This window comes from Protopterus annectens, chromosome 5.part1 (assembly GCF_019279795.1).
Source record: "Protopterus annectens isolate FY-2018-M chromosome 5.part1, PAN1.0, whole genome shotgun sequence".
NCBI lineage: Eukaryota > Metazoa > Chordata > Ceratodontiformes > Protopteridae > Protopterus > Protopterus annectens.
The window spans coordinates 392,878,941-392,902,855 of record NC_056736.1 but is presented as its reverse complement, the minus strand read 5'-3'; the positions used below and the strand labels follow the sequence as shown (position 1 = coordinate 392,902,855).

Below are 23,915 nucleotides of genomic sequence, written 5' to 3'. Positions count from 1 at the left end.
ATATAGATCAGACAGGCTTCATTGTAAATAGAAACACTTTTGACAATATAAGGAGGACTCTAACATTAATTGATTTTGCAAATAGGAGAAAGAAAGATTTAACACTTATTAGTCTAGATATAAGTTCAGCATTTGATTCAGTAAGTTGGGACTACTTGTTTACCTTACTGAAGTGCACAAACTTCTCAGATGCATTTGTAAATCTAATTGAACATCTATATAAAGGTGCATTGGCTTATATTAAGATAGGAACATATGTCTCATAAAAATACCCATCTTAAAAGGTACAAAACAAGGGTGTCCACTTTCTCCACTATTATTTACTTTAATAATGGAGCCTTGGGCTAATCTGATCAGAAACAGTACTGATAGAGGGATTTGAAATAGATGAAAATACAACATCTAAAATTCAACTTTTTGCAGATGATGTTCTAATTACATCAGCAGGATCTAATTCCTCTATGCAGTCCCTATTTGATAAAATGATGAGTTTTAAAAATATTTCTGGTTTAATATTCAATGAAGAAAAAACTAAAATACTACCTATATATACATGAAAAAATGTTCTCATTAGTGATTTTAGTAAATATATACCCAATTCAGGTCAGATAACTTATCTAGGTATAATATTAACTAAAGATATCAAATCTATTATACATAATAATTATAATACCTGTCATCTTAATATACAAAATCTTTTCAATACCTGGAATAATATGTTTTTTACTATGGAAGAGAGACTTACAATTATTAAAATGATAATATTCCCCAAGATATTATATTTAATACAATCAATAATACTCCCACCTACAAAAATAATTATCAAGAAATTGAATACATTAATGTTAAACTTCCTATGGGCACCTAATAGACCTAGGATTGCATTAAAGAAACATACCAATAGCTGGTCTCAAGGGGGCATTTCTTTTCCAGACTTTAACTTATATACTATCTCTTCTACTATAAAAGTTATTACTTTGTTAATAGATCAGTCATATGTTGCAAAATGGAAAGATTACTGGGAACTAATAAGTGTTCACTTCATGAAAATCTCTTTAACACATAAAAATATGATTGTAAATAACTCCATGCTATGGTTACTGAAAGAATTTTGCACTTCACCTATTACACCAAAATATATAGTTAGTTATCCATTAAACATTATTATTAGTTATCGTAATTTTATATTCATGCATCCTAAGTATAAGGAATGGAATTTTATTATATTCCCTATAAAGTATACACGTGGTATGCTTTTGTCATCTACTTCTGAAGGAACTCATTCAGTCACAGACAATGATCTAAAGTACTGGTATCAGTTGCTATCTGATAATAAAGTTAACAATTTAGATCTTTTAAAACAAGAATTTGATCTGAGAGAAAATTGTTGGTTAGAGGTTCAGACCTTTAGACAACATCTCATTAATAAAATTGATTTAATGTCTATAACAGTTAAAGAATCTATTCCAACACTGATTGATTACTTGATATTAAATTTACAACATAAAGTTTCTGATAAAGGTAAACTTTCATACATACATAAAATTATTAGAGAAGAAACTTATTACAATGTAGATACCAATTGGAATTATTTCACTTCCATTAATGGTGAATTACCAAATCAACAAGATAAACAATATATATTGGAATCTGCCTATAAAATTACTTCTTCCATTATCTGGAGACTTTTTACTTGGAAATTTTTACATAGATCCTTTTATACACCTTTGATGATGAATAAAATAAATAATAAAGACAATCTATGTAAAAGATGTAATGTAGAAATTAATGCTGATTGGGCACATATGTTTTATGACTATAAAATTGAAAGAATATTGGAAGTCAATCAATGATTTTTTGCAGGCTCTTTTTACAGATAATTTTATTATTTCTAAATCTCTTATATTATTCAACACTCCTGTACCTCAAAGTGTTAAAAAAGTTAAGCTTCCCTTGTTATGGTCTATTCTAGCAGTGGCTAGAAAAATAATAACCAGAAATTGGATTTCAGATACACCTCCTTCTTTTAATGAATTTAAAAATGTTATGACTGTAGTGTGCCATATGGAATTGATGACAATAAAATCAAGAACTACTAGAAAAACATCTTATTATGTTATATGGGATACCTTACAAAATTTGTTAAAAAAATCTTAACTTCAATAGCATTGTATTTTAGTTTAATTAATTGATTTGAATGTAGTGGATGTCTTTGTAAATACTTTGGTTATTTTATTGAATGTTATAACCATTTCTATTTTAATTACTTGTATAACATTGTTATGATATTTACTTGTATGTTAAAAATAATAAACTTGTTTTAAAAAAAGAAATGATGAAGTTTCAAAATACTGTGACCATCAGTGATGGATATCTTTTCTGATAAATTCATCAAGATCTTCAAGAAGAAACAGTATCTAATGTGCTATCTAATATTTCCCAGGACTGGATTTTTTTCACTTTAATTCATAAACCTGAACTGTGTCATAGCTATAAGATCCTAATGGAACCATCATCAGAGTGGGAGACCTGATAATTATAACTGTAATAGCGCTATGCTCAGATATTTTGTACTCCCAACTTTATTAGTGTCAGTAAGAGTTAGAGATGAGCCAAGGTTTAATCACGTAGGTAGGCAGGTAAAATTGTTTGAGTGCTCTTATGTTGGGAAAATGTGGAATCACTAGTTATTTTAACTCTAATGTCAGCAAGTATCTTCACCCATTCTTCCTCTTCCTCCTCCTCCTACCCAACAATAATGAACTTTTGTTGGCATTCAAACTTCCTGGAAAACACTGCCATATTCCCCTCAATAGTTAACCCTATCCCTCTTTAATAGTAGCCCTTCGATGTATATATAGCTTTGTTGTCTGAAAGATGCATTTGGCTGTGTGCTAAAATGTGTTTAATTTGCTTCAGTTGCCTGAGGGCCTGTGCTCACAACAAGCAGTGATACTGCTTCCTGGCAGCAAGTTTGCTTAGCTGAGTGCCAAGAGAGACTGAAACCAAGCAAAGCAATTGCTGTATTTGCTAGGGTTCTTAGCATTCTACTGCAAGTGAATGAATTACAAGTTTCTTTCAAAACATGAATTTCAGTCTAATATAGATTACCATGATATTCCACAATAATGTCCTGTCTATGCTACTTGCTTCAGAAATGTCCCTATATCTGGTCAAAGCGATAGCCTTTACTGCAACATTCTTGACAGATTCATGGCTTTCAGGGTTTTTAGTGAGACTATGGTAGTGTATGGAAACTTGTCTGCAGACTTGAAAAAGAAATATAAGCTGATTGGTATACCCTCTGAAAGGGATTCAGTTTAAAGATTTGAGAAATGTTCATAATGTTTTTTTTTTATTTTCATTTGCATACAATCATTTTCTTTAATTACATATATCCAAGAATCACAGAGAACTGTGCATTACGTTTTCTTCTTACATATGACAGATGTGTTGACTGTCTCCCAGAAATAGCATATTTCTATTATGGAGAAAGAGAGTAACTGATTTGCCTTCAGGCTCTGCAGTACTAAGAATGACAAGGCCCTTCTAGGTTAGACCAGTTAATGTCCACTGAATTAGGTGGGTGTACAAATCATAGTATAAGTCTTAACATTTCTGGAGCGGGAGTTTTAACTCAGGAGGAGCATCATGTTTAAATTGTCACCTAATTCCTTGATCGGCTGAATAACGAGTTACTTACAAAGATAGCAACAAATGGAGATGGTGAAAACAATAAGCTGTCACTGTGGAACGAACTCAAAGAAATGAAAGAGCACAAATCTCTCAATGATCTGTGTGCAAATAATAACCAAGAACTTATTTATGATTATTTAATTTCAGTCTGCAGGCACGCTTGTGCTTGGTCATTCCTTGTGAAACACTTTTCCCATTAGTGATGAGAAACTGGCCACTATTCATGGTAAAATATAGTACAAATAATGCAACATTAGGTTTATGGAATTTACATAACCTTCACAAATGAAGACCTCTCCTGTTACTGCTTTCTTTATTGCAAGCTTTATGGGTGAGGTCTTCTCAATTATTCTACTTTAGATAGTATGTCTGTTCTTTCCAGACTTTGATTTGCTAAATCAACATTTGACCTAAATGGATATCGACAATAAATGAACTTTATGAATCTTTTTGCTGGTATTTTATTCTAGTTCACATCGCTTTTTTCAGTCTTTAAACTCTCCATTTGGTGCAAATGTTGCCAATAGCTATGACAGATTTTTTGGCAGTAGTCTAGTTATATCTATTTCATAATGATATGTAATATCTTGATGAGATGCAAGAGAAATTCATAGTGCAGGTCCTTCCCGTTTGGCACATCGAGTTTTATTGTCCAAAATACTACCATTATAAGTTAGGGACACACACATGGTTAGAATTGCTGGAGCCATGTCAGACTCCAAACCAGTTACAAGTGGTGTCCCACAAGGCTCAGTCCTGGGACCTCTCTTGTTCGGTATATATTTCACGGAGGTACAGGCCAACACGGAAAGACTGTGGCTGACCAAGTTCGCAGATGACTGCAAACTGGGTGCCATAATCGACTCTCCAGCCGAGACAAGCATCCTCCAAAAGGGCCACACAGAAACAGACAACTGGTGCCAGAGCCATGGCCTCAGGCTAAATGCCAAAAAGTGTATGGTCATCCCCTTTGGCAAAAACAAAGTGCCCACAAATTACCACATAGGTGGTAATCCATTAAGTACAGAAGAAGTAATTAGGGACCTGGGGACCCAAGTTGATAGCAATCTCTCATTTGACAACCACGTGGCCAAAGTGGTTAGGAAAACATTTTATATAGCCCACCTAATCATGAAGGGATTTACATCTAGATCAGGGGAGGTCATCGTGCCTCTTTACTCATCCCTCATCAGGCCCATAATTGAGTACAATGCCCCTTTTGGGATGTACCTTACCAGACACCTGCAGCAACTGGAAAGACCCCAAAAGTACCTCACCAAGAGGATCAAAGGGCTCAAACAGGTGCCATATGCTGCCTGGTTAAAGAAACTCCAGCTCTACTCAGTGGCATACCGCCTGTTCAGAGGTGATCTGTGCCTGACGTATAAAGCCATGTCCAACCCGGAATTAATGGACATTCTGCACCTCAGAAAATCCAAATCCCATCGAGCTACGCGCTCGAGACTTGAACCTCAGCACTGAAATAAATAGGACATGCTGGAGGGACAGATTCATAACCCAGAGGCTTCCTTCACTCTGGAATAAAATCCCAGTCCAGGTTAGGCAGAGTCCCTCATTGACTCTCTTCAAGAGGAATCTTGATGAGTGGATGGGACATCATAGGTTTACCCCGGGTATCACTTCTGTGACACTGTTAGACAGAGGCACAGCATACTAACCTCGAAAAAGGGCATAGCAAAATAAATTTAAAATGGGTGGCGAAAGCCAAACACATTCTGGCTAGGCTTATAAATGCCCTAGGGCAGATAGCCTAGTATAAACCTATGAACCTATCAGTTTTATTCTTAATGTTTTAGCACCTTTGTATAGTCTAAACACCACTGCCTCAGTTTTATGTAGTATATTTGGGAGCATTTTCTTACAATCTGTAGCAGCAATTAAAGCCAGTGCTGCCTCTTTATCAAGTTCAGTTCTCAACCCTGCCACCACTGGAATAACCATATGATAATTTAGCCATCTTTAATTATGGTTTCCCTGCAGTGGGTTAATGTATAGTTTATCACTCGCTGACATGTGGATCTCATTTTCCAGGTGCTTGTTTTCACTGACAGTCTGCTATTATAACAGATGAACTGCAAGTTAGCTGCTTTCATATCTGTTGATTACATGCTTGCAGGTGTTTTTTCCTTTCCTCCTGGTTATGTAGTCATCATGGAATTAGTATATTTAACTGAAGGGTTGGTATTAGTATATTTAAATGAAAGGGGTTGTGAAGTCCCCCACATAATGGACATGCAGGCTGTCCCCTGGAAGAAGCACGACTAGTTACATTATATCAGGTGGTTTGGGAAGATGTGTTTCTCTTGTTTATAATTAATGACATTCCTGTAAGCAGTTCTAGTGACTAACTGCAGGCTAGCTAGAGGAGGGGGGTGATGGGCTGTAAAAAGACCTGTGTGCTGTGCACTGCTAAGTTAATTTTATTTTTATATAAGAGAATTGTATTTTAGTTTTATTCAAGTTCAGATGTTAATATAAATAAAGCAGTTTTGTTCTGGTATATTTTGTGTTAGTTAATGAAGAAGGCTGAAGAGGAGGCGCAGTTAATCTTATTTTTATAAAAGAAATTTGTATTTTAGTTTTGCACGAGTTCAAATATTAATATAAATAAAACACTACTGTTCTGCTTATTTTGTGTTTCATGATCATATCTTGCTGTGTGTTCTTCAGTTTGCGTTTAAAAGCTGGCATCCCACAATTCCACTGGAGTGGATGGGGTTACATAATCATGTATGCAAAGGTTATGTTAATCAGAGTACAGATTTGTTCCTATCTTTCATGGGCCTTTGTCCAAATCTTTGATATTTCCAGGTTGAGAGGTACGAGTCTGATGCACCTAAGAAAGCAGACAGAATGTACAAAGTTAGTCAGTCTTTCAAATTTCTATACACTCATCCCACACCTGAATCAGCATTACTTAATCCAACTGCTGCCAAGCATCTCAACTCTAATCTTCCCCCTTCTGACAAGGATGGTAAAACAATTAAGTTTTAGAAATAAAGGTTATGCTTACACAACTTTAATTATTACAACTTTGAATTATCAGGCTCATATGCTAAAGTTTATTCTGGCTAATTGAAAAAAATATGGGGGATGTTTTATCTGTAGTTCCTTCCTGTGAAGAAAAATTTGCTTTGTGTGGTGTGGTTTCTTCTGTTTCTTAGGTTACTTGTTCATTAAAGAAAAGAAAAAGTAACCACAGTGGGGTACTTATCTGAAAGAGCAGGCTCAGTACAACCAGCACAGCGAAAAGCATTCAGACCAATGTTGGATGATGGCATTTGGATTAGTAGCAATGAAGTTCCGGGTTGGGAGCATATGCACATCACCTTTATGCCCTACGCTTGTGCATGGAGCATACATCTGATATACAATGTTCCTAGGTAATAAAGGCTTTGGTATATTGGCTGGACATTGGGTTATTCTTGGCATGAGATCTCACAGGTGATGAATACTGCAACAGTGATATGGAAGAATATCTATTCCAATCCAACAGACCAAACTCTGTTCCTTCCTGTCCTACAATGCATGCTTTCAGAGGTGTTAACTAAAAACAGTTCCTCCTTCTCATTGTGGAAGAGTTTTTTATGCAAGAATTGTTCTGGTAAAATGCCTGGAGACCAGTTCTGGACATTTCTTTCCTAAACCAGTTTGTGATAATGCTCAAGTTCAAAAGCGTGTCATTATACAATCTATTACCCCTTCCTTCCTCATTTGAATTTAGTAACCTGGATTTAAAAGAGCTTATCTAATTCACATCCACTCAGAATTCAGATGTTTCTTAAGGTTTTATGTGCTTGGCACATATCATTTCTCAGCTTTACCTTTTGGGCTATGCACTGTTCCAAGAGTGGTCACAAAGTGTCTAGCTCCAGTTATAGCACATTGCAAGCTGCAAGGTATCCACATTTCTCCATAATTAGATGGCTTGTTTATTTTTGCAGAATCTTTTTCAAAGTGTCAGCAATCTCTCACTTGGGTGGGAGATCTACGCAGGCTGGGATTACAAGAGAACATTTAAAAGTCTTTTTTGACTCCATCATACAGGATTGTATTCCTGAGGTGTCTGCTAGACACCTCAGTACAGAGAGCTTTTTTTTTTTTCTAAACTAAAAAGATCTATATTTGGATCTATTCCAGAGTTTTTTTCCACTCACACTTTAGTGACTAGGGAGGAAATACTTAAGGACCCTCGGTCTCATGACATCTACGATTCTCATGAAAGTTCTAGCAAGGCTCCACATGAGAAAGATACAATGATATCTGAAGTTTCTCTAGTCCCAGCACCAACACCCATTATCCTTTCAGAAATCACGTGGTGGAGACATCAAATTTCCCTTATTCCAGGTCTCCCCTTCTCACCTCCTCCGCTAACATAGTCAGTTACCAAAGACACCTTGGATTTTGCTTAGGGAGCAGTGTCAAGTAGGAGAAATATGGAAGGTATCTGGGACAACAAACATAGACACAAACACACAGACATAAAAGAGATGCTTTCCCTTATCAAGATATTCAATTCTCTGGCTCACCTTTGGTCCGCAGGACCTCTCCAAGTTGTCACAGACAGCACCACAGTGATGGGGTACATAAACAAGCAAAGGAGAACCAGGTCATACCTACAATGCATACTAGCCATGTTAGCATGGAATATAGCTTTACAGCACAACCTCACTCTACAAGCTTTGTACAGTCTGAGCCAGACAAATGCAAAATCTTATGAATGGAAACTTGATCAGGAATCTTCCATAATTTGATCCATCTGTGGCGAGTTCCTCAAGTAGACCTATTTGCCTCCTTGCTGAACAATCAACCATCAAAAGTCTGTCCCAGGAGTCACTCTAAAGGGATCCAGTATCGGTCTACCTGGGATGACATGGTCGACAGACCATGATGCTTTGCCAGAGATGGCCTGCACCTGTCATCCCTGGGATTCCGGATACTGGCTAAGGTTTTTGCCACCCCTATAGTGCCTTATTTTCACCACTGTAACAGGAACAGGCAAGCAAAAACTGAGGGTGATGCTACTCAATGCAAGAAGTCTAAATCTCAAAATGCACTCACTCGAAGCACGCCTTAAAATGGAGAACATCGATATCTGTGCAGTGACTGAGACCTGGTTCAAGGCGCCAGAAAACACCCCTGCACTACCAGGCTATAACTCATACCACACTTTTCGGCCATGTCACCTGGACCGGAACACTTAAGGTGGAGGTGTGTCCATATTCATTAAGGATATCCACACCTCCAGGCTAGTTGCTCAGCATAATGCAGCCGAGGTTATCTAAGTGCAACTAACTCTGGGCAAAACTGCAATCCAAATTGTAGCTTGCTACAGATCCCCCACCATGCCCAAGGATTCCCACGCCTCTTTTCTTGATGTACTGGAAAATATTAGGGTTCAACCAAACACTCTAATAATGGGTGATTTCAACTACCCCACCATTAACTGGAAAAACTACTCATGTACCAACTCCTTCGCTCAACGCTTTCTGGAATTCATAAACTCCAATGCCCTGGATCAACTTATCCACACCTCCACCAAGGGCAACAATATCCTATATCTAGTCATTACCAACATGAGTGACCGGTGTTCCACACCTGAAGTCAATGCCTCATTGGTCCGATCCAACCATAAGCTAATTACCCTAGATATCCACATCCTGCCCCCACCCCCTATTAAGGAACCATGGTAAAAAAATTTCTCCAAAGCCAACTTCATGCTTCTTAAGACAGAAATGGTGAACGTCATGATACCCATGCAGATGGACAATACAGTTATGACTACTGAATCCCACACAATTGCACTTTATAAGCACTTACACGACTGCATGGATCGTGCGATCCCAAAAAGAACCAAGATGCTATCCTACAAAAAAAAGGAAGCCAATCTGGTGGTCCCCTGCCATAAACAAACTGTACAACATAAGGAAGAAACTGTTGCAAAAGAGAGTAAAATCCCATGAGTGGAGGAGCTCCCTGGTCAGCCTCAGTAAGAAGCTGCTATCCCTGATAAAATCCTCCAAAGCTAGTTACGAAAACAAAATCGCCACTGATTCTAAAGACAACCACTAAGCATTCTATAGCTATATCAAGAATCTGAATGGCAACACTCAGATCTGCTCTGAGTTACAGCACAATGGCACTAAATATACAGACCCAACTGATATTGCCAACATACTGGCAGATAGTTTCATTGCTACCTTTACCCCCTCTCACCCCCTAAAGAGCCCATCTCTATACCAGAAGAATGCAAAGTTCCTGTAATCATGGCTGCACAGGTAAAAAAACACTCTCCAAAGCCAAGAACACAGCATCCATGGGACCAGACAACATCCCAGGCTGCGTTCTACACGAACTGCAGAATGAACTGGCACCCCACCTAAGTACCATGTTCAATCATAGCCTCACCTCAGGCATTGTGCCTGCTGAATGGCGCACAGCGACGGTTATCCCACTCCACAAGGGGGGAGCCACCACGGACCCCGCAAACTACCGCCCCATTAGCCTGACGAGCCTGCTCTGCAAGGCCATGGAACGTATCATCATGGAATTTATAAACAAAGACACTGGTAATCTCCAAACTCTGGACCCCACCCAGTTCAGGTTTGTAAAAGGCAGATCATGTCTCCTAAACCTGATAGACTTCTTTGAAGCAGTCACCAAAGCCATAGACGAGGGTAAGGTGGTTCACACAGCCTATCTAGATCTCGCCAAGGCTTTCGACACCATCTCCCACTCTGGAATTATAGATAAACTCACTAAACTAGGTATAAATCCCTATGTCACAAGATGGGTTGCCAACTGGCTCACTGACAGAACCCACACTGTGAAAGTAGCAGACTCCAAATGCGACTTCAGACCAGTGACAAGTGGAGTACCACAGGGTTCAGTCCTGGGTCCTCTCCTGCTTGATATCTACTTCTCTGAAGTACAAGCTAACACAGAAGGTCTTTGGCTAACGATGTTCGCAGATGACTGCAAACTAGGAGCCATAATCGAAACTCCTAACAATGTGGACATCCTACAAAAGGACCTCACTGAGACAAATGCCTGGTGTCAAAGCCATGGCCTCAAGCTCAATGCCAAAAAGTGCATTGTCATCCCCTTTGGTAAAAACTCTGTACCCATGAACTACAATATAGGCAGTAGTATACTTAACACCGAAAGTGTGATAAGAGACCTTGGGACACAGGTGGACAGCAGTCTCTCCTTTGATAATCACATCACCACAGTAGTCAGGAAATCCTTCTACGTGGCACACCTCATCACAAAAGGTTTCTCATCCAGAAAAAAAGAGGTCATTGTTCCCCTCTACTCATCACTCACTAGACCCATTATAGAATACAACTCCCCTTTTGGTATGTACCTCACAAGACATCTACAACAACTGGAAAGGCCGCAGAAATACCTCACAAAGAGGATTACAGGCCTCAAACAGATACCCTATGCAGACCATCTCAAAATACTCCAGCTTTACTCCATCGCATATCGCCTACTCAAAGGTGATCTCTGTCTAACATACAAAGCTATGTCAAACCCTGAGCTATTGGACATGCTCCACTTAAAGAAATCCCAATCCCTCCGAGCTACATGCTCTAGGGACCTAAACCTTGTCACCACAATAAACAGAACATGCCGGAGGGATAGATTCCTGTCCCAGAGACTTCCCATACTCTGGAATAAACTACCTATCTATATCAAACAAAGCTCCTCATTAGCACTCTTCAAGAAAAATCTTGATGATTGGATGGGAAATTGGAAATTCACCCCGGGATCACTTCTGTGGCTCTGCTCGACAGTTGCACAGGAAAATTATTTTCTTGGGTGGCAAAAGCCAGTGTACCTTTTTGACTGGGCTTCTATAGGACCCAGGCCCGATAGCCTAGTACCTGCTGATGAACCTATGAGCCATGCAAGAAGGCCTGGAAAAAGATACCTTTTCCTTTCTTTTTCTTGGACAGGCATGTTCATGTATGCTTTTCCACCATTTCTACAGATATGCAAGGTGCTTCTGAGGATTCAGAAAAAAATCCCCCAAGATCACTGGAGTAATTCCCTTCTGGCCCAAGCAACAGTGCTTCTCCCTTCTTTTGGAACTGGCCAGGATTCCTCACAAATAGGATCTATTTGCACAAGAACACTCAGGTGTTTGACAGAGGGTCTATATTATAAAGACAAACATTCAGGCTGTCGACACCTAAACAATGAAAGCTGAAAACTGCGAACGACCACTTCAGCAAATTTTTTCACAGGGAAAAAATTAGCTAGGCCAGCGAACTGTAAAACAAACTTTCAACCCTAATCACACACACACACACACACACACACACACACACACACACACACACACACACACACACACCCCAACTAAATATTCCAACTTCAAGATCTATCTACCGTGGGGAAAAGGGCAAATTCCCTTTAACAGCCAAGCAAATTTTTTCCCTGTGAACAAATTCACAGAAGTGGCTGTTTGTGGTTTTCAGCTTTTGCTGTTTAGTTGTCGACGTTCAGGTGTTCGGCAACCTGAACGTTCGTCTTTATAATGTAGACCATTTGATACACCCCAGCCCCAAACAACTTCAACTTAATTCCTGCATGATAGGTTCTTAATAGCTTTTAGGCACCTACTTACTGAGGGCGTGCAGCAGATGCTAATGGAGGCAAGAAAGCCTTCTACTGGAAAATCATATAATAGCAAATATTAAAGGTTTTCTAGTTTGGTGCCAACAACATAACCAGCAGATATTTGGGTCCAGTGCTTCTCTGGTGCTGCAATATTTGTGTTTTTTTTACCTTCCTGTGGCTTTCCTCACTTCTCTATCAAGATTTATTTGTCAGGCATTTCAGCATGTCTGCCCATGGAGCCTCATCTTACACAGCATTCTCATGTTAAGATGTTTTTGAAAGAGGTTTTGCATAAGACGCCTCCAAGAAAACTGTTGGCTCCAGTGGCAGCTGGTGACTTCAAATCAAAGGGAGGGGGGCTGCAGGAGAAAGGTGAATGGGTGGGGTCAATGGGAAGGGGTACACCCAACTAGAAAGGGGAGGAGCTATGTCCAAAACCACAAAACTGTAACTTTAATTAAATACGCTGCCCTGGGCACCAAACAGTCATTATGAGAGCCCAATCAAGACAAAATGAAGTGTAGAAGAAAAAAAAAATTCAATGCATTGGTTGCATGACAGCTTACTTAATATCTAGATGGAAACAAAAAGGTTGTGAGGCATGAAAAAATAAATTACTTTTTAAATACATTACTGGAATGCCAGTTAAAATCAAGTATAAGAAAAACAAGCAGCACTCAACTCAAACCACTTCTCCTTGCACTGCAGTCCTAATTATAATTTATATTTAGCATTATTAAAGTACTAAGTAACATGCTGAAAGTAGCAATCTCTGTGATACCCCCACTTGTAAAAATGTTTCTTATCCAAAAAAAGACCTGCTGCCTGAGGACTATCTACTTGTTTCATGTGGAAAACATGATCAAAGTAAAAAATGAAAAGCAAACAAGAAACAAGCTCAAGATACATTGCTTAAAGGATTACTGTACAGTTAATGAACCACATGATAGATTGGCATTCTGTTTGTTTTGCAGGTAAAGCCTGCAAAGATGACTGCAAGTCTCCAACAAATATAATGAGCTTCTTAAAATAATGTAATCCTGTCCTTCATTACAAATATTGTCATATGCATTTCAATACCCAAGGCTTATACATTATCTAGTTATGTAAGTATTCTCTGCATGGCAACAACAGAAAGGCTTTCAATGTTGGCAGTTCTTTAACAGTATGCTTATTAAAGCTTACTTGCATCTTACAATCTCAGACAAGCTTACCTGATGGTCATTAAAGCACTGCTACTTAAACACAGAGCAACAGGCACTTTTCTGAGTAATAATAATCATAAATCAACAGTATAAAAATATGAGAGAAACCAGAACATTCTGCAAAATCAAGGATAGAATAAAAGTAGCACTTGTGTCTACCTTGGATGGGGGGATACTCTGCACATTTACACTGCATAACTGCTCCTTGCCTTGCTTGGACACATCCAGAGTCACTACATGGGGGAGTGGGGTGCAACAAGTATGTCACAATTTGAAATGTCTCTGGCTGACTGTGATGGCCCTGACATATTTGTCATACTTATCAACCACAGAACAAGAAATATGGATAGAGCCATACATAGAAGTGGATAAAAGGCCCAAAATAAGGACAATTTTTAAATATTGCTCTTATAAACTTAGAAAGATAACAGAATAGTAGGTCATGCATTAGTATGAATTTTCTGAAAGGTACGTAATCGGAAACTCAAATGTCTGTCATTATTTTCTAACTTCAGTCTTTAATGATTTGCGACTAATTTGCCAAAAAACACAATTTTATGAAAAATGGACCAAAAATGTGATGCAAAAATATAACATAGCCACACAATATAGCTGGGAACCTGTCAAAGAAGGGACACTTTTTTAATATTAGTACTGCTAACTTGAGCAGCTGACAAAATAAAAGAATCTACATGCATTTCTGAAATAAAAGTAATCTATAACTGATTATTACAGTTATTTCTTAATTGTAAGCCCTCCACGTTTTCTTCCAAAATTGCCATTTTGCGGCGGGATCACTAGGGAAAGAGCAACATTTTGAGCCAAAATCGGGGACAGTTGAGAGGTTGGATATGCCTAATTCTATAAAGCAATTTATTTGCACGTACCTCTCAACCCGTTAATGCAGGAAATCTGGACAAGACCAAATATACTGGGGGAACATATAAACAGTACTATAAATTGTTGTATAAACTGAAACAATTGATAGAATAACAGGTCTTGCTTTAGCATGCATTTTTCTGAAGGCTATGAAGTCTGAAACTCAGTGTCTGTCATTATTTAGTGACTTAATTCCTAAATTGTTTGCCAGAAAACCACACATTTTATAAGGAACAAACCAAAAATAAGAATCAAAAATCTATTCATTCTGTGAAAATCTGGACAGTTAAGAGGTATAGTTCAGCAGGGGCTGTCTTTGAGTTTGCTGACCTTCCCCCTCACAAAATCATGATCAAATGGAGCCTCCCCCCTGCAGCCATTCCAATGAACCATTACTTGGCTATTTCACTCCATTTACCATAAACGCTAATGTGCATACTGCTTCTACTTCTATGATGATTTGGACTTCTTTTTAAAGTTTTATTTTGCATTTTACAGCACAAACACTAAGACATCTGCTAAATAAAGCAATGCAATCTCACAATGAAAACAGACTTAGCATTAAAACTTCTCTGCCCTTTAAACTCACATTCATTGAAACAGCATTGAAACCCACATTCAAAGAAAATACATTTTGCCAGTGGCAGATAAAGATTAACTTTGGGCTGTTATCAAATCATAGGCCCCTTGTACACGAAACATACACGTGGTCTTAGATACACCTTCCTGATTGTATTAAATTATATTCCTTGCACAATATAGTACAGTTGTTAGCGGGCGTTTTAAATTTGTTTTGAACATTTTGCCAGTAAACAATGAAACAAAATGCATGCACCAATAATGACAAAATTGCCAATTCAGAACATTTTTCCAGTAAACAATAAAACAAAATGCATGCACCAATAATGACAAAACTGCCCAATTCAGAACATTTCTATCATAAAAGTCTACTCAAACTTCTACAGTCCACCAGTATCAGTAAATATGCACAATCTCTGAAGAAGTAAAAGTCATCTAAATAATTCCACATTAAAGAAATATGTAACTAATGAAGAGGTTGCTGCTGGCAACCAACTTTATATTTCATTGTTTCATCTACAAATAAAGTGCCTGTTGCCCTTGAGGAATAAATTGCCTAAGGTGCATTAAAAAAACGATAAGCTAGTAATATTGCAATAGGGAATGGATGGCAAACTGATAACAGGTTCACAGTTACTATGTATCTTCACCAAAAAGGACTGCAGCATCCACCCCCTTTAAAATACAGTACAGTATCAGCAATAAATCTACCTACTGTGGGAGTACAACCCACAGCCTTCTGCATCAAAAGCAAGTACACTACCTATTGTACTATTAACAATGGAAGCAGACTTGGCATAAGCAGCACTAAACTTTTGTTCCCCTGCAGCACTCAGCTTCTTGTAAAATCTACTTGACACTCAGCTGCATCTCTGAACTTTGCAGCACAAGAAATCTGGAAAAATCCAAAATTTAGGAGGGGGGGGGGCAAAAGACCAAAAAACAGGGACACATTTTAAACACTGCTTGTATAAGGTTGGAAAGTTGTTGGAATAAAATGCTGTGTTACCACCATACATTTCACTGCCAAGTATTGAACCCATGACCCTGTGCAAAACAGTCAGAGCAACATACCACTATGCCAAATCATCTATTTTATGAAAGAAAGGAAGACTGAAACTTAAATGGCTACCATTTAGTGAATTCAGTTCTCACCATAGCTGTCAACATCTTAGCACAAAACACCTGAACAAAGCCAATAATGGGGGAATACAGCCCCCAAACATATTCAATTAGTTCAGTTACCACCATAGCGCTCAACCTTGGCACAAAAAACCTGGACGAAGCCAATAATAGGGGAATACAGTCCAAAAAATAGGGACAAATATCCACTGAGGACACCAGAGCAAACCCACACAAACACAGGGAGGACATGCAGACTCCACACAGAAGGCACCCCAGCCAAGAATCAAACCAAGCAACCTGTAGCTGTCAGGCAACAATGCTACCACTGCACTACTGGCTGTGTTAAGTAACAAAAATACAGAAACCACAGATTTTATGAGGAACAGAACAGAACAAATATGAGGCAAAAATCTGCAAATGTTTTACAAATGGTGGTGGGAAGGGAATTCAGGCTCTTGCCACTTGGTACCCAAGGTACAGGGTTCAAGCCTTATTCTCTCCCCACCACCATGTACTGGGGCATTTTATACACACACACACACACACACACACACACACACACACACACACACACACACACACACACACACACACACACACACACAAATAAAACCTCCCTCCAGCAGATCCGATCCTCCATGGCAGCTATGCCCTCCGTAGCAGCCCACGCAGGCTGTTCTGGGTTTCCCCATGAGACATGAGTAGGCTGAAGACTCCAGCCTGCAAACGATGCAATCCGGTTGTCTTCCAGTCTATGTGGTCATCACCCCACAGACTTCTGGGCTGGCAGGGCGGAGTGCTCTTCTTTCTCTATCCGGACCACCTAACAGAGCTAACTAAACTAGGAACTAAGCACGCATGTGTTTGTGGAGTTCTGGACTGTCTAATACTTTTTTTTTTATTTTTTTTTTTATCATTTGTTAACCGGGAAAGTCCGACTTGGAACGAAGCCAATTTTCAGCGGAGGCCCGGGGAGAAAGGCTCCAGATGCATGTCTTTGTAATGTGGGAGGAAACCGGAGCACCCAGAGGAAACCCACACGAACGCAGGGAGGACATGCAGACTCCACACAGAAGGCACCCCAGCCGAGAATCGAACCGGAGAACCTCTTGCTGTGAGGCGACAATGCTACCGCTGCACCACTGCCAACAGCAGTCAGGAACTAAGCACGCATGCATGGAGTCCCAGTCCGGAACTCGTGAATTTTTTTTATTTTTTATTTTCTACAGTGGTACAATTTATTTTGACAGGTGGGGGGCTGAAGTCCTGCAGTCCTATAGCACGAACCACCCCTGGTTGGCTCCTCCTTGGGATCTTAATTTTATGTTAGTGAAACTAACACTTGCTTTATTTGAACCAGTTCATCTGACTAACTTTAGGTTCTTAACATGGAAAACAGTTTTATTGGTTTATATGAGATAACATCTGGGACAGCTGTTGTATCGTATGTGAGATATAAACTCAAACAGCTTAGGCTACTGCAGCAGTAATTATCTGAACATCTACTGTTATGGTAAGTTTACTTGTACAACTGTACTTTACATGCACAGAAAAGTAAAGAAAACATATGTACTGCCATTGTGGTATACAAATAACAGCAGTTCTGCACCACAGACTAACCAATCATTTTAGGACCATATGGTCAAGGCACATAGCTAATTTAAGCCCTGCATAATTTAGAAATGTGATATATGCTGCACTCTGTCAATTGGCAATGGGTATCATCAATAAAGCAGTAAGATCATCAAAAGTAGAGCAAGTCATACAGAATCATTTATCTAGGTTTCTGTGACACAATCTCAATACAAGTAACACAAAGAATACTCCAGAAAAAAAAAAACAAAAAAAACAAAGTCACAGATTAAGACATGGAAAAGGACTAAAAAAAAAATCACAGAATGAATCCACTGCATTTAAATCATAAAACAACTAGGTAAAGAAAAATACACAGAAGTACTATACATATCTAGAAAATGCAATAGCCTAGGACTTGCTTAGCATTTTGAAAATGTCTGCAATAAATGCATTTAAATGACAGTGAATGAGTTCACAACAGTCTGCATACATGACAAACAAATACAAGAAACAAAATTTACCCATTTTTCAGAACTGTCTGCTGAATGCTTTAAAGTGCTTTTTTCCAGAACTGTCCGAGGTATATGAAACTGATGTCTGTGACCTTCTGAACTTTGGAATGTATTTCTATGTTTCATCTCACTATCAATGTTCACTCCCACAAAATGAGGTAGAGACAATTCTTCATATGGCAAAATAAGGAAAAGAAAGAAAAAAACACATCTGTACAAATACATTAAAATATACTCACAACAATGCGAAAAATGTACAAAACAGTTAAAATTAAAGTATTCATCAAATTAGCATTTTTACATTCAGAAAATACTTCAGTTAAAATCTAGCTCCTTTTCTTATATACATAATACACAAAGCTTGTTAAATTAATTTTAAATGTGAATAATCATGAAATGCATGGACTTAAAATACTAAAAACAGATTTGGCTAAATCACAAATATTTTTTTTAATTACTGCTGCAACCACCTTTTTGATCCAAGCATGGTTTTGCATCTTTATAAAGCTGAAAGATCATTCACCTTTGTGTTGTAGTTTTCTTATCCTACAAATGGATGTAACCCCATATTTTAAATACAAAACAACAGTTTAAATAATGATACAAGTAAACATCATCAAAGTTCAAAGCCACACAAAATTATACAAGTCTTTTATTTCAGATATTTTAGTTATGTTTAGTTTCTTCCTGTATCTATAAACTGTTTTAGTATATAGATGATGTCACAATAAACAAGTAGAAAATATTGATGTTATGTCGTCCTATCTCACCTTCATTCTTGCTGGTTGGGTTCGGAACTGAGCATCAGTTCCAACTCGGCCGAATACTAAAGCTCGAGAACTTCCACTGGCATGAGGCTATACTCTATCCCATCATGCTTAGGGAAGATAACCCAGATCTCGTTTGCCGCTAAACTAGATTCGGTGCTTCTCACTAGGCTCAGGCTAAGTGAAAATATTTTTTCATTAGTACTCTGTTTTCAACAATAGTTTTTGAATAAATATTGTTCTTGTAGTTAGTTATAGTGTTTTTAGGTATCACCTTGTGGTGAATTGCTAGTTTTTTTCACTGTTGAGGTTGTTTTCAATAGGCCTACAGCTCTCCCCATCCCATTTTCACTAAAAGCTTCTGTTATCTTGATGAACCCATTTAAGTTAGAGTGTTTGCCTTTTTCTTTCCTTGCCCATTTAAATTAGAGGGCTCTCCTGCTTACTTCCCCTTCCAAGAGGTTTCGTCGTTTAAGTTAGACGCATCTCCTCTGGCTAGAGGACATTGTCATTTTAGTTAGAGATCTCTCCTCTAGCCCCTTTCTTTCCACTGTGTGAATCTATAAAAAAAAAATGTAGAGTAGTTATTTAATTTCCTTGTTCTTAGTTTGGTGTGTTTAACAGATTGATAGTATTTTTGCAAGTCTTGTTACCACTACCATCAACCTAGTTTCCTGGACAGTGTTTGTTGTTGTTGTTTTTTTCCACTATATCTAAGGAAGGAAAAGAAGTGAACCAGTCAGGCTTCAAAAAGTGTGACTCCTGTTCTCAGAAAATGTCCTCAACTGATGGGCACACTAGTTGTGTCTATTGTTTAGGTGTGGTACACCTTCAAGACTCATGTTCCATTTGTCATGAGTTCAGCTCTAGGGTACTGCGGGAACGTAGAAATAAACTTATGACCAAGGGACTGCTTCCATTTGCTGAGGCACTAGAAAAGAACCAGCCCTCTTCCAAATCTTCTCCTAAGTCTGACAAGTTATCAAGAGAGCTTCTTCTTCGGCTCCTGCTTCTGAGCTGGCTAAAAAGCTATCTAAGGATATGACATCAGACCTGAAGGCTTTCAGGACTGAAAAGACTGCTCCTTTGGTTCCACCATTTTTATCGGATCCGACTAGGAGCCATATATGGAGCCGGTCTCCTCAGTTCCTCAGTCACCCATTTTACAGTCTATTGGATGATGATGTGGAGTGGGTGGTCAAGAGGTTGCTTCAGACTCCGGCTCTAGCCAAGATCCTTTCGAGTCCAGCCTAAAAGGAATTGGAACTGACTTCTGCTACTGCCCCCCCCCCACCCTTCTATTCTTCCTCAGACCCTTATGGTTTTGGAGCCAGAGTGCTTGGATGTGTTTGTGGTAGAACCATCTGGTCCGAGATTCACTCCAGGGTTTTCTGTCTCGACTGCTGTTCCGACCTCTTCAGTACCATCTTCGGTTGAAGGGTCTCGGAGCCAACGCTCCTGTCAGGTCCGGGGAGGAGAGTCAGCTTGGACTCTTGTCAGACCCGAATCTACCTCTCGGGGCATCGGTGTGGGTGAGCTCGGCACCTACATTGGCCTTGGAACCCACTTCCTTGGTGCTAAAAAAGTTTCCTGGCTCTTCAGAGCCGATGGCTTCCTTGGACCCAGGTCGTGGTGCCTTCGAGGTGATGAGAAGTGTGCTGTAACCTTTGACAACTCCACTCTCAGATCCCAGTACTCTTCCCCCAGAACTGCTGGTGTCTGCCTCTCTACCATCCCTTCCCCCTAGCCGTAGAGAACCGATGCCCCAGGACGTCCCATTGGGTGAGTCCCTCTCTTCCAAAACCTCCCCAGAGTATCCCTCTGGGGAGGTCTCAAGAAAAAGAATATGTAAAAGGAAACATCTAGACTCCCCTGAGGAGTCTGTCATTTCAGATATGGACTTGGATGATTCAGAAGGGTTCCCACGGTCATCCTCTGAGGATGTCTCCTTCTCAGACATCCTAAAGATCCTGAAGCAAAGAGGTGGCTGGAAGACTCTCACCCCTTCTGAAGATGAGTCCGTATACCTGGAGTCACTTCATTCTTGACCCTGCACCTCTTGGGTGTCTCCACCCTTCAATCAGCTCAACGGTATTAGTCAAAAGACGTGGGGCTCTCCAGAATCCGTGAAACCTGTTCCGTGGAGGCCCAATAAATTTATAACAGCTCTGTCATACAAACACTTTCTAACCAAAGGTGTTCCAGTAGATGCTATGGTGCTGGCAGCGGCGACCAAAAAGGAGTTAGCTGAGACTTCATCTGTCCATCCGCCGAATAAGGAGTCCCGAATGATGGACAGGTATGGGAAGCGAACGTTCTCATCAGCGACTTTTACACTCAGATCACTGAACTATTTGACCCACTGTACCAGACTTCAGAGGAATCTACTAAAGGAGCTAGAAGATACCCTTCACGGTTCCACAGCTGGAGGGGTTCCAGATAAGGTGACCATCTAGCTTGCTACCTTAAATTCAGTAGTCAACTCTTCTATGCGGCTCATTTCTTATGCAGCCAATGGAGCAAGTCGGGCAGCTGGTAGAGGAATTGCTCTGAGGAGGCATTTCTGGATGTGCCTTTGTGAGTTCGCTGAGCCCTTCAAGTCTTCCTTCACTAATGCACGTTTTGACAGCTCATCCTTGTTGGGGCTTAAGTTAAAGAGACTCTGATCAGGTGCAAACAAGAAGGCAAAACTCTGTCTGCCGTGGGAGTATGTTTTTCCCTCCCTACCAGGCCTTATCCCAAAGGCCAGAAGGGTGGGAAAATGTGGTTCCATAAATCTTAAAGAGCTTCGCCAGATGCATGTGGTGAATCTTCCCCCAAAGGCAGAGGGGGTCCACAAAATCAGGGCGACAGAGATACAGTCTCTGGAAGACACTTCCAGCATTCCTGAAAGGTGGTCTGCCTGTCCACCTCTGGAGGCAGTCGAGGACAGACTATCACTGTACGCAAAAGCCTGGCTAAATATCACTTAAGACAAATGGGTACAGTCAATAATATCCAGGGGATACAACATACGCTTCTCCACCCCACCCCCAAAAATAAGATCAGTTCCAGACATTCCACCCTGTCAAAGGGATAAACAAAACTCTAGAGATACAAAAGTTGCTAAGAAAAAGAGCCATCCAAGAAGTCCCCCAGACCAAACTAGATCTGGAATTTACTCAAGGTTCTTTTTAGTTCCAAAAACACAGGGGACTGGAGACCCATCTTGGATATCAGCCGGCTGAACAAGTCCATAAAAAAAAATCAAAGTTCTGGATGGTGATACTGCAGTCTATATTTCCCTTTCTGGGAAAAGACAACTGGATGTACTCAATCAATCTTCAGGATGCATACTACCATATAAAAATGGACAGGTGACTCGAGACATCTACGCTTCCAGCTGAGAGCCAATCATTACCAATTCCGAGCTGTGTCCTTTGGTCTCGCTACAGCCCCCAGAGCATTTTCCAAATGTATGGCAGTAGGCATGGCTCACCTGAGGCATCCAGGATTCCAGGGGTTTCCATACTTAGATGACTGGCTGCTGACCACCACCACTGAGCTTATACTAACCAAGGCAAGAGGCACCACCATTCATCTTTTCTCAGAACTGGACATTACCATAAATTTAGAAAAATCTGTCTTGTTGCCATCACAGCATATTATGTTTCTAGGAGTAGACTTAAACACAGAAAATATGGCAGCAAAACTGCCTCATGACAGGGTACAGACACTGTGACATCAAGTGTTCATCTTGCTCTCAAAAAAGAAAGTCCAAACAAAGATGGTCCTAAAGGTCTTAACCACTATGGCAGCTGCTATAACATTAGTATCTCTGGCACGTCTTCATATGAGAGTCCTACAGTGGCTTCTCTTCACTCAATGGTCCATGCAGGAGTTACCCATGTTCCACAAGATCTTCATTACAGATTCCTGCATGAAAGACCTACACTGGTGGCATCATTCCATGCAGATAACTCTAGGCAGGCCATTCACTCTCCCCCAACCAGTACCCACAGTGACCACGGATGCTTCCCAGATAGGGTGGGGGGTGGGGGGGCATTATCTGGGAAAGACTGTCCACAGAACTTTCCAGGAACACTAGTACCATTTGCATTTCACTGTCCTACACATGAGAGCGGTGCTTCTGGCATTGCAGGCATTCCAGAACTCCCTTCCATCACGTATGATTGCAATACAGACAGACAACATGTCAGTGGTGTGGTATATCAAAAACAAGGTGGAACCAGATCCTACCCACTGTGTCAAGAGGCTCAAAGTGTATGGCAGTGGGCAGTCTCTTCTCAACGTTTTCTGACTGCAGCGCATATTCTGGGGAAATCCAAAGTGATAGCAGGCAAATTGAGCAGAGCAATTCTAATGCCTCATGAGTGGTCCCTAAAACAGGAAATTGCGAACCAGATTCATCCAATTCACTCCAAAATTTTTCTTTCTCATCCACTGCACACCCAACTTGTGCAGCAACATTCATCATTACACCATCAATTTCCAGCTTCATAAACATCACTCTATCCGACACTCTCTTCACCTCCAAAACACTCTCAGCATACTGTTCCTTCAGAATAACTCCTACACCATTTCTCCTCCCATCCACACCCTGATAAAGCAATTTGAACCCACCTCCAATACACCTAGCCTTACCCCCCTTCCATCTGGTCTCTTGCACACACAATATACCAACCTTCCTTCTGTCTATCATATCAGCTAGCTCTCTCCCTATACCAGTCATACTGCCAACATTCAAAGTTCCGACCCTCACTACCACAGTCCTAGCCTTTCTCCTCTCTTCCTGCCTTCGGCCATGTCTTCCGCCTCTTCTCCTCCTTCGGCCAATAGTAGCCCACTTTCTGCCAGCACCCTGTAGGCTAACAGTACTGGTGGCGGTCGTTGTTAACCCGGGCCTCGACTGATCCGGTATAAACATT

The 23,915-nt window shown here is 39.9% G+C and overlaps 1 protein-coding gene across 3 annotated transcripts in view; it reads right to left on the bottom strand.

The window, feature by feature from the left end:
- Positions 1-23,915, bottom strand: part of REPS2 (RALBP1 associated Eps domain containing 2) — a 2,057,440-nt gene that overhangs the window by 1,216,356 nt on the left and 817,169 nt on the right. For all 3 annotated transcript variants that reach the window (XM_044073054.1, XM_044073053.1, XM_044073052.1), the window contains exon 3: positions 18,230-18,390. In XM_044073054.1, the coding sequence (XP_043928989.1) occupies positions 18,230-18,390 (161 nt within the window). The remainder of the gene's footprint in view (positions 1-18,229; positions 18,391-23,915) is intronic.